Source organism: Triticum dicoccoides, chromosome 4A (genome assembly GCF_002162155.2).
Source record: "Triticum dicoccoides isolate Atlit2015 ecotype Zavitan chromosome 4A, WEW_v2.0, whole genome shotgun sequence".
Classification (NCBI taxonomy): Eukaryota; Viridiplantae; Streptophyta; class Magnoliopsida; order Poales; family Poaceae; genus Triticum; species Triticum dicoccoides.
Genome location: NC_041386.1, coordinates 751,414,700 through 751,425,641, shown reverse-complemented (window position 1 = coordinate 751,425,641; position 10,942 = coordinate 751,414,700). Strand labels below are relative to the sequence as shown.

The window sequence follows — 10,942 nt, the reverse complement described above, 5'->3', positions numbered from 1 at the left end:
TTCCTTAGAGGGTCGGCCCCCCTTGCCCTTTCCCCTATATATAGAGGGGTGAGGGGAGGGCTGCAACACACCATAACTCAAGGCGCAGCCCCTCCCCTCCCCAACACATCTCCTCCTCCGTACGTGCTTGGCGAAGCCCTGTCGGAATACTGCCGCGTCAACTGCATCACGCCGTCGTGCTGCCGTTGGAGCTGCCTTCCTCAACCTCTCCTTCCTCCTTGCTGGATCAAGACGGAGGAGACGTCTCCCGTCCCGTACGTGTGTTGAACGCGGAGGTGCTGTCCGTTCAGCACTAGGACATCGCTGATCCGAATCACGTTCGAGTACGACTCCATCATCACCATCTCCTTGGCAAGCTTCCGCTCGTGATCTACAAGTGGTATGTAGATGCAAACTCTCTCCCTTGACTCGTTGCTTAGATGAACTCATAGATGGATCTTGGTGAAACCGTAGGAAAAATTTTAATTTTCTGCAACGTTCCCCAACACTAAAGTAGAAGCACCGTGTATGCATTATCTGCGTACCAAAAAATGTTTCCAAGAATGAGAATAAATTTTCAATTCACCCAAAAAATCATGACAAATAATACTTAGTCTTAGAAAGAGTTCCTTATTTAAAACTTTTTTAAATGTTGTTTCCTATTTGACACTGAAACTTTTTCCTTCCTTATCTAATAGAAAATCTAAATTATGTTCCCTTTGTGACACTTTCGTCCATTTTAACTACTGACGGTGTCAATTGACATGTCAAGAGACAATTTTACCCTTAGTGCATTATTCACAGAACTAAAAAAGCAATATTTGTTTGGGTGCTTACATGAACAATGAAGTTTTAATGCGCGATGACATCGTCGGGTACTTAGGTCCATAAAAAAGCAGTATACGTGCATATGCTGAGGTACTATAGTACAATAGACAAATCTCAAACCGTCAACAGTTTTTTAGAAGTTGTATGAATAGTTTTTATGCTGCATGGATATTTTTTAAATGTGCGATGAACACTTTCAAAGATTTAAGTAAATTATGTTTTTGGAATATATGTTATATACAAAATATAAAATTAAATGAAAAGGGAAAAAAAGAAGATAAAGCGAACCAACAGGAACAAAGCTACTGGACCGGCCGAATAGAAGTTTGTCATCCTTGTGTACGCTGAGCTCCCCGACGGACACCATAGTCCTCAATGTTACAGCACCGTCAGTGAGTGCGAACCAACCTGTGGTTGGATGGTTAGAGGGACTGTGGTATCCCCAGTCCACCAGGGTTCAAATCCTGGTGCTCGCATTTATTCCTGGATTTATTTCAGGATTTCCGGCGATGCACATTCAGTGGGAGGAGACGTTGCCGTCGACGACGAGGCGCCTACAGTGACTTCGTAAATCTCAAGATGATATGCCGGCTCAGTCTTTCGGAGGCGCTCATAGGGGTAGGGTGTGCGTGTGTGCGTTCATAGGGGTGAGTGTATGCGCGTGTATATGAGCGCTTGTGTCTGTACTGATGTTCAAAAAAAAAGCACCGTCGGTGAGCTCCCTCCCCTAAAAAAAGACTATGCCACGACTGCTTGTCTCAATTTCCTCCTGAATTACTAGTAACCAATGTACTTTTTTTGCAAAATAATAATAAGAGTCAATTACACCACCGGTGCCACAACTTGACATGAAAAATCAGTTTAGTGCTAAAACTTGCGGCATACATTGAACTGGTGCCATAACTTGGCTTTGACGTACATATACGGTGCAAATCACGTTTCTATACAAACAGGATATTGATTAGGCACGCCAACATGGCACGGGGCCTGCTGTCAACGACTAGCGGCAAAGTGGACGTGTGGCCTGCTTTTTTGCAAAAAATATACCTCGAAATATTGTTCTCACGAAAAATACTATGCCATGGCTGCAAGGGTCCACTTGTCAGCCTCCCACAAATAAATGAAAAATTGGTACGTGAGGGACTCAAACAACTGCCCTGTAGCTAGCAGCAGCGCAAGTATAACCACCTGACAATCAGCCACATTTATTAATAACTGGATGCTGCTGCTGTATATTTTTTGACTGCTAACTAGGTTGCAGTCCCTACATCTCATTTTGCACTTCTCTTTTCAAAAATTTATAGAATATATGTAAAATATAATAGTGTATTATAAATGATATATATGTATAAAACAATCGTGTATGGATTTAGTATTCATCCATATATCAAATTATGAAGTACAAAATTGTTCATGTAATAATTTGCATATTGAATAAGAACATATATTCGGTAAATTCTTATATAAGTTTAAAATTGGTCACAGTTTCATCCAAATATTTATGTAATATACTACAAAAGTTTCATTCTTAAAGTAAGTATTTATAAGAGTTTAAAAATGTTCACTATTAAAAAGAATCATGTTGTGTATAAAAATGTTCATGCTTTAAGAATGTTTTTTATTTTACTATATATTTTCATAAATTCTTAAATAAGTTTTAAAATATTCACGTAGTATATAAAAGTGTTCATGCTTTAAAAACATATATTCATATAATGTAAAAATAGTTGGCTGGGATTACAAGCAGCGATATGTAGCACATGCCACCATGTGTGAGTGGCCACCACACCACCCAACAACGTTACTATTTTTTAGGAATTTATAAAATATATATTCTATTTCAATAAATGCTAATAAAAGTTTAGAATGTTCATGAGTTAAAAAATATTAGTATATGAAAGTTTTCACTGTTATTTTTAAATTTATTTTACTTTAACGCGCGGTTACAATTTACATGTATTTTTTAACAAAAATAACGGTGTAAAATGGATCGCTGGGACTCCAGCCCACTGAAGTCAGAACGGTTGTATGCTTTTTGTATCAGTTAATCACAAGTAATGATGTTGGGTGTATTTGTTTGGCCGGCGGTAAATGGGTCACTGGGACTCCAGCCCACTTACAAGTAATGATGTTGGGTGTATTTGTTTGGCCTCAGGTCACGTGATCGAAAATAGGCCCCATCTGCGAGAAAAAATGGGTCGCTACCAGGTGCTTTTTCATGAGAAAAAGAATATACCGATGGTTTTTCTTGCTCAAATAGCAGACACACGACGTCCAGTCGCACACATCGGCGTGCCTAATCAGCACCATGTTTGTATAGAAACGTGATTTGCACCGTATATGCACATCAAAGCCAAGTTATGACACCAATTCAATGTATGCCGCAAGTTGTAGCACTAAACTGACTTTTCGCGTCAAGTTGTGGCACCGGTGGTGTAATTGACTCTAATAATAATAATAATAATAATAATAATAATAATAATAATAATAATAATAATAATAATACAAACCCCTGTACTTGAGGCCATTAATAGATACCGTACTTCTCTAGTGGGATTTCTACTGAACTAATGTAGTCTGCATAGTAACATGGAAGTCTTAATTGACTACCGAGGAAGAAGTAATGCTATGATAATTACACTTTCCATGTTCTCAACTTATAGCTGCTTTCCTACGGTTCACAACTAACAAGTAGCTTTTTTAGAATCTAAATTTGAACCAAACATACCATAAATGAACCGTGGTTCTAACCCAGAGTTTATAATTTATTATTGATTTATAGTATGGCTCCCAAATTAATAATAGTAACCACAAAATTTCACCACAGCAGTAAAATCATCTAGGAATTTCAGATGATTGGATGAACTCTTTTTCCAAGCTGTACAGTCTAGTTCCATCATTGGCTTTGCTTCCCTTGTATGACAGATCATTTACAGCATTTTGGTTCACCCTTGTAATCTGAGAATTGAGATGGACCTTTGAGTTCTGCACATCTTCAAGTGTTGTCTCCACTTGCCTCATCGTAGGCCTTTCTTCACCTTTTAAACTTAAGCATGCTTCTGCAAGTCTTGCAACGACCTTGGCCTCATCAACCCCTCCCTCTTCAACAATTTGTGAATCAAGAATATCTAACAAGCGGTTGTCTCTTATAATTGACACAAAATATGATGCTAGGCTTGTCCTTTCTGACGAATGAGAAGAAAAAACAGGTTTCACCCTTGTCAGTAGCTCCGCTAGGATAACACCGAAGCTATAAACATCACTCTTCTCCGTGAGACGGCTAGTGTAGTAGTATTCAGGATCAAGGTAACTGTAAGTTCCTTGGACTGCTGTAAGTATTCCTGTCTCATTTATTGCAAGTGACCTTGAAGCTCCAAAATCTGATACTTTTGCTGTTAAAGTATCAGTAAGTAGTATGTTTGCACATTTGATATCTCTATGGTATACAGATATGGAAGCAGCAGAGTGGAGATACGCAATGGACCTTGTGGTTTCCAATGCAATCCTCAACCTATCTCGCCATGACAGATGGTTCCCAGTTTGTCCGTGGAGATGGAAGGAGAGAGTTCCATTTGATACGAACTCGTATACTAGTAGAGGAACTTCTGCCTCGAGGCAACAACCAAAGAGCTTCACCACATTCCTATGGTTTGTTTGGGAAAGTATGACGACCTCGTTGATGAACTGGTCGATTTCGCTCTGAACCACAATTTTGGCCTTCTTGATGGCCACGATATGTTGATCAAATAAGATGCCTTTGTACACCATGCCATGACCACCGCCGCCAAGGATGCGATTATGATCAAATTTGTTGGTTGCTTGCTCCAGTTCTTCCAAACTAAAAAGCTTTGTTCTCTCGGCTATATCTTTGTTTGAAGATATTAACTGTTGTAGAAGCAACCCACGGTTTTTCTTGAAATTTTTTTGTCTTGACCTCTTGACTCTCCGTTGCTTGAGTTTATTGGTGATTTTTGCAACGCTCAAAAATGAAAGCAGTAACCACAAACCACCACTAATTGCACTATGGTAATTAAACCTGCAGATAATGGATTAAGGTTTGATAATACAATATATGCCATATGAATCAATATAACTTAACTGAAAATTTGTGAATACTCAAAAATATCATGATAAAAAAATTATGGCGATATTTATCGGATCATTTTGAAAGTAAAGAAATCATTTCAAACACAACCATTTGGTTTGCTAGTTCATGAAGCACCTAATATTCTGTATTTCATTTATTTATTTTTATTTTGTTTTCTCCTTCATTTTAGAAAGCTCAACCGGCAAATGCATTTTTTGTAAATACTTCAAGTATTTGTACCTGAGAGGCTAATGAAACCTTTCTTTACTAGGCATTGGTATGTCCCTGGCATATTGATGCAAGTTGTCCCGTCCACGCATGGATAAGCTGGTTGTTGGCACTCGTCGATATCTGGAAGGATATAAAACATTAAAAGACAACTCAATAGCAAAAGGATGTCATAAATAAAAAAATGCAATAATGTTTGTCTGGTACATGTTCAAAGTGCAGTTGAAGCATCAACGATGAATGAAAAGACTAAAATTCATGGTACATGAGAAAACCACAAACCAGATAGGGCGGCAAAAACAGTTTAGATGCACTTAAGGTTCTTACTAGTTGGCTGGTCACCCTTTGGCCCTTTAACGTTGATTTCCAAGTCCATACCAAGATAATCCATGCGGACGGGTGTATAGCGCCGATGGGTGTGTAGGGTGTGCTTGTATTTCTAGATCATTAATTTGGCTAAGTAGCCAACTACGTATGTGGATATATATATATAGTCCTATGTGGTGTATGCCACAAAAATTATGTATGAAGTCCTATGTGGTGTAGGGCCGAGGTCGATATAGTGGCATAAGATGGATCCATGAACGCCCACACAACTTCCAAACCCCAAGGACCGATGGATCAATCTGAGCAGAGCAACACTCCAGCCTCCTCTTTCCTTTGACCGCCATGGCGACAGCTCCAGATGCACAGCTCCACCCAAGCAACTTGTTATTCAGCAGGCCAACATCGAATCACTTGGCCATCGCCAGCTCCACCCACGGGAGCACGATGGCGAGGAGGAGGACGACCACCCTGCGCTAGGAGTGGTTCACAAACTCCACCGACGACATAGCAGCAGCCCCGTAGCGGCATGTCTAGGCCAAAACCTCGAACAACAACTACTACTACCCTGTACATCTTCTCACTGGCCTCCTCCCCCCGTTCTCCAACCGACGAGGCCACCGGAGATGGAGGGGAGAATAGTCGGGCATGTATTTGGTGGAAGATGAGCAACACTTTAACTTGCCTCAAGATTCGTCTGGTTCTTAATTAGATGTGGGATCGATATAGGCCGACCATGGCTATTAATTTTTTATGAACAACATGATGTTGACCGTATCATGGAGACGAGATCTCTTTGTGTTAATACTATGTTAAACTGCATATATAAGAGGAATTTCACTCACGTACGTATAAACTCCTAAATGATGTGCAAAAGTGGACAGCAACGCAGGTAGAATAACAAAGAACTAAGTGGGTGAAGGATAAGAAAGAGAGAGGTGAGTGGTGGTACCTTGGCATCCATCAACAATGTAAGGGTTGCCTTGGTATCCATAGGAGCAGTTGCACCTTACCATGGTAACGTTCTCCTCTGAGCCATAGTAAACGTCCATCTTCTCCCCTGAGCCATAGGAAACGTCGGTAGGGTAGCTGTTCAAGCTTTTGCATCTCAGACGTGAAAGGGAATCATCCAACACGAGTAAGTCACGGTCTCTTTCTACGTCCAGCCACCATTCCAGCACGGTGGGCACCTTGGGACGCGGATAAATATCAGTATATCCATAGACATAGACATGGACATCCGCCATGTTGGGAGTGGACGTGGATACGTTAGTCCCGGTGAACCACTCGCGATCGAGTATGAAGGCCCCCGCCGCTGAACCATTATTTGCCTGGTCCAAATCCTTGAACAGCAACCCGTACGCGGGTAATAAGGCCCGCCCGATGGTCGTCTGGCAGCATCCGAAGCCGGAGCAAGTGGTGCCCCAGGACGACGAACCATCTGTTTCACGCAGCACGGCGCATGCGCTGACGTACCCGGGATCCGGACCCCGATTGCCTCCTCTGCCCGCAGCTGCAGGGTCGGGATCGCCAACGAGGTTGGCGATGAGGTTACATCTCCAGATGGCAACGGGGACGAAATCCATCGGGTTTTGCCTTCTCAAACCCATCCCCACGAGAAAATCGTAAACCCGTCCCCGTCCTTATCACCGTGCGCGGGGCTAGTTTTCCGCCCGTCCCCTAAATCCATCGGGTTTCGGGGAACCCACGAGAAAATCTAAATATTTAAACAAACATACTGGCGATAAAGAATAACATTTCAACAGCAAAACAAGCACATTTCAGCAGCATAACTTGAGCAAATTTCAACAAAAAATAATAGTAGATGGTTCAACAGCTATAGAAAGTGCATTTCAGCAGATTTAAACAACATACATAGTATATTTCAGAGGCAGCAACATAAGATAAATAGTAGCAACAATGATATCATTTCAGCAGCAACATAGTATATTTCAGCAGCACAACAACATCAAATTTCAGCACAATACTCAGGAATAACATCAGCTAAAAGAAGCCTATTTCAGCACAACTGTAGCCCATTTCAACAACGAAGATGAGCATATTTCAGCAACAAACAGGAGCATATTTTGGGCATACATTGTTCAACAAGATGAGCATATTTCAGCAACAAACAGGAGCATATTTTGGGCATCACACTCAGCCGCACCATAAGTAAGAGATAATATACGTACAGTTCAAACCAAATCCTAGCTAGCCTAATCCCTAAATTCACACTAGCATAATCGATCTTAGATCGTGCAAGACCGGGCTGCTCACCTAGTCTTCAACTTCTTGCGGACGTTGAAGTTGGATGGAGGCTTCGAGGTCAGATTGGAAAGCCCTTGGCCCCCTTTTCCACCAAGGCCTCGACCAGCTCTGCCTCCACCACCTCCGCGTGGAGTTGTAGCAGAAAGAGGAGGGCGACGGGCGACGGAGGCCGGCACTAGCGGCGGCGCCCTTTCTCCTGTTTTGTGACGTGCAGCAGCCACCATGGTCCTTGGGGATGAGAGGAGGCGTGGATCCTGGAGGGACGCGGCTCGGTTGAACGCCGGTGAAGAAAGTGGTGGGGCGGCGGCTATGAGATTGGATCGAACGAGCCAAGGTCGGGCGCCAGTGACGGGATCGCTAGGGTTAGGTTTTGGTGTGGTGTGCGAGATGGGATCGAGGGAGCGGTGCCCGTGTGGTGGCGAGAACTAGCAAGGCTGGGGTGCATCGAGTGGATTTGAGGCTGGGGGCTCGGACGCTGCAGATGGTTGGGCCGATGTGAGTCCAGGCTGCGTGACCCAATACGTGTGTAATGTATTTTCGCGGGTAGGCCGGATTTTGGGTTCGGGTATTGATGAAACGGGTGTGAACCCGCGAAACATGCCGGGTTTTACATTTTACCCAACAGCAGCCCCACGGGGCTAGAAAAACGCCCATCCCCGTCCCCTAATGGGGTAAAAACCCGCGGGGACGCGGGTTTCGGGGCCATCTTGAGTTACATCCGATGGCCACGAAGATGTTGTGCTTGGTGGACACGGCGAGCTGCCGCACGCCGGTGCCCGTCAGGCCACCGGACCACGAGCCACTGGAGTTGAGAGATGGCTTCACGGAGAAGGAGCCATCCTTGACCAGGGTCCGGACTCGCACCGTGCCGTCCGCTAGGGAGATGGCTTCCACTTCCATGCCATCGCCCAGGAAGAGTGCGGGTGGATCTTGCTTCTCGTCGCAGGTGAGGTTGAAGCCCGGGCGGGAGCAGCCTAGGCCGATGCCGAAAGGGTAGGGGATGGCGATGCTGCCGCAGGCTTCTGGGCAGCCGGGCAGGACTCCTGGGCCACCGGCGACCACTGCTCCTCCAACGAGGAGCAGCAGTGCCATCATCAGTACTGGTACTACGGTTGGCATGAGGAGCTTTGCTTTCGGCTTTGGCCTTTGGGAAAGGAGGAGGATCATCTTCTCCTGCAACTTGAGCTTGCTCTGTTATGTAGTGTATATGAAGGAGTAACTAGCTAGACGTACGCACACCTGGTGATGCTACTCGAAATACAATCGATCTCTTATTTCGTACTCGGAGTTACTCGTCGCTTAAATGGATATATCTAGCACTGAATTATGTTTAACTACATCTATTTGAGTGATAAGTAATTCCGGAAAGAGAAAGTACTACTAGAATTAATCTATTTTTTCGGTTGGCTACTGCTCCAGAATAAATTGACAACAGAAATCTCATAACCAGGAGTGTGGAATGTATTGCCTAGATAAGTTCTACATCTAGAGCTTAGATCGCCAAATAAATATCAGTGTTAACATAAGTAAACTTGTATTATAAAGGGCACCAGAGTAAGATAAGTCATCTGGAGCACAAAAAATTACTCCCTTTGTAAAGAAATGTAAGAGAATTTAGATCACTAAAGTAGTGATCTAAATGCTCTTATATCTCTTTACGGAGGGAGTAAAACGTACTTCCACCGGAGCACATAAATAAACTTATTCAAATTTAAAACGGGGTACACAAGAAATAGAAATCCTGGAAAAATCTTAAACCACCTATGCCCCTTCCATCATCAAGATAATAAAGAAGGAAAAGGGTGGTCCAAATGAGATCACATAAAGCACGATGGTCGGTGTCATGGTCCCACCTATCACTCAGCCAGCGGTGGAGTCCGTTCTCTGGTTGAAGCTGAAACGTCCACTACATAGGCGCTGGTGACTGCTGTGAAGAGAATCGTCGAAAATCAGAACGTACCACTCCCGTTTGGCTCTCGATTCTCTGTCTTCTTCTTCTTCTTCTTCTTGTCCAAGATCTGTAATTTGTTGTAGCAAACAGTAGAGCAATTTACACGTATCGGAGAGAGTAGTTCGTGGCAGTCGGTATAAGATCAAATGCGAGGGAGCATGCCTTCAGTTTTCTCAAGTTTGTGTATTTATTTTAGGTTCTCATGGAAATTTAAACTTTGACGTTCATGACTTGAATTGTCATCCTTCTCTTATGCCGCTAGGAATTTTCTCCAACACGTGATGTCTAGTTGAATAGTCTGCCTCGATTTTGAGATGTGATGGAGGAATTCCACAACACCACCAGTGTAACCATCAGCTTCGGTAAGTAAAACAAACTTGACTAGAAAGGTTTTATATTCTTCTACAGAGTAGTATTTCTTTTCTACCAAAGACAAGAAAAGAAAAGGACACCCAAAAGAATACAACCAACCAAGACTTGACTTGCACCCAAAATATCCTTTCCTTGATAGTGAAGTGAATGGCCGGTTCGCCTTGCAAGACCAACGTTTGTAGCAGACCTGAATAAAATGAAATTATGGAAGCCCTTGGTTATACTCCATACCTGTCAAGGAAAAAAACTATGTTCTAGGCAAAGCTTTTGCCTCCGTTCAAAAGAAGAAGAAAAAAACCGAGAACACTCTAATTAGCATCACTAAATTAGATCTGCCAAAAGAAGTTTATGTTTTTTCTCACTTCTTAGTTTCAACGGATATAATTCATATGCTGTAAGACCTTAATTGTAAACACTGCTTGTAGACCATCCTCTTCCCAGCACAGAGGCCCCTAGATTAAAGAAGCTTCAAGAAGCAAGGCATGTATGCTGTTAAACTTCATGCACTAGTAAACGCAATCAATAGTCCTAACCGATGGAAAGGGCTGGGCCATTCACATATACACTTGAACATCCCCTCTCACGTGTGACACGGAAACATCAACACATGAATAGACAAGGAGGTATGGATCAAGAGGCCTTTATGTGGACATAGAGGGGGCGACAGTGATACCATATTAAGCTTCATGCACTAGCCAAAGCAACCACATATACACTTGAACACCCCATCTCACGTGTGATGCGAAAAGTGAGGCCTATACGTGCAGACAGAGAAGGCGGCAGTGATACCATGTTAGGCTTCATGCACTAATCAATGCAACCAAAAGTCCGAACTGATGAAAAGGGCTAGACAATCCACATATACACTTGTACACCCCCTCTCACGTGTGACGCGGAAAGTCAAT

General features: G+C 43.1%; 1 protein-coding gene and 1 pseudogene across 1 annotated transcript; both read right to left on the bottom strand.

The window, feature by feature from the left end:
- Positions 1–3,379: 3,379 nt before the first annotated feature.
- LOC119288461 lies at positions 3,380–7,791 on the bottom strand (annotated as a pseudogene).
- Positions 7,792–7,918: 127 nt separating this feature from the next.
- On the bottom strand, positions 7,919–8,901 carry LOC119288462 (wall-associated receptor kinase 2-like). Its single transcript, XM_037568077.1, has one exon. The coding sequence runs from the start codon at positions 8,879–8,881 to the stop codon at positions 8,378–8,380; it is 504 nt and encodes a 167-aa protein (XP_037423974.1). The 5' UTR covers positions 8,882–8,901; the 3' UTR covers positions 7,919–8,377.
- Positions 8,902–10,942: the final 2,041 nt, after the last annotated feature.

What these genes read in the sequence shown, in the direction of transcription:
- LOC119288462 (XM_037568077.1), bottom strand. Translation starts at nt 8,881, where the DNA reads ATGATCCTCCTCCTTTCCCAAAGGCCAAAGCCGAAAGCAAAGCTCCTC.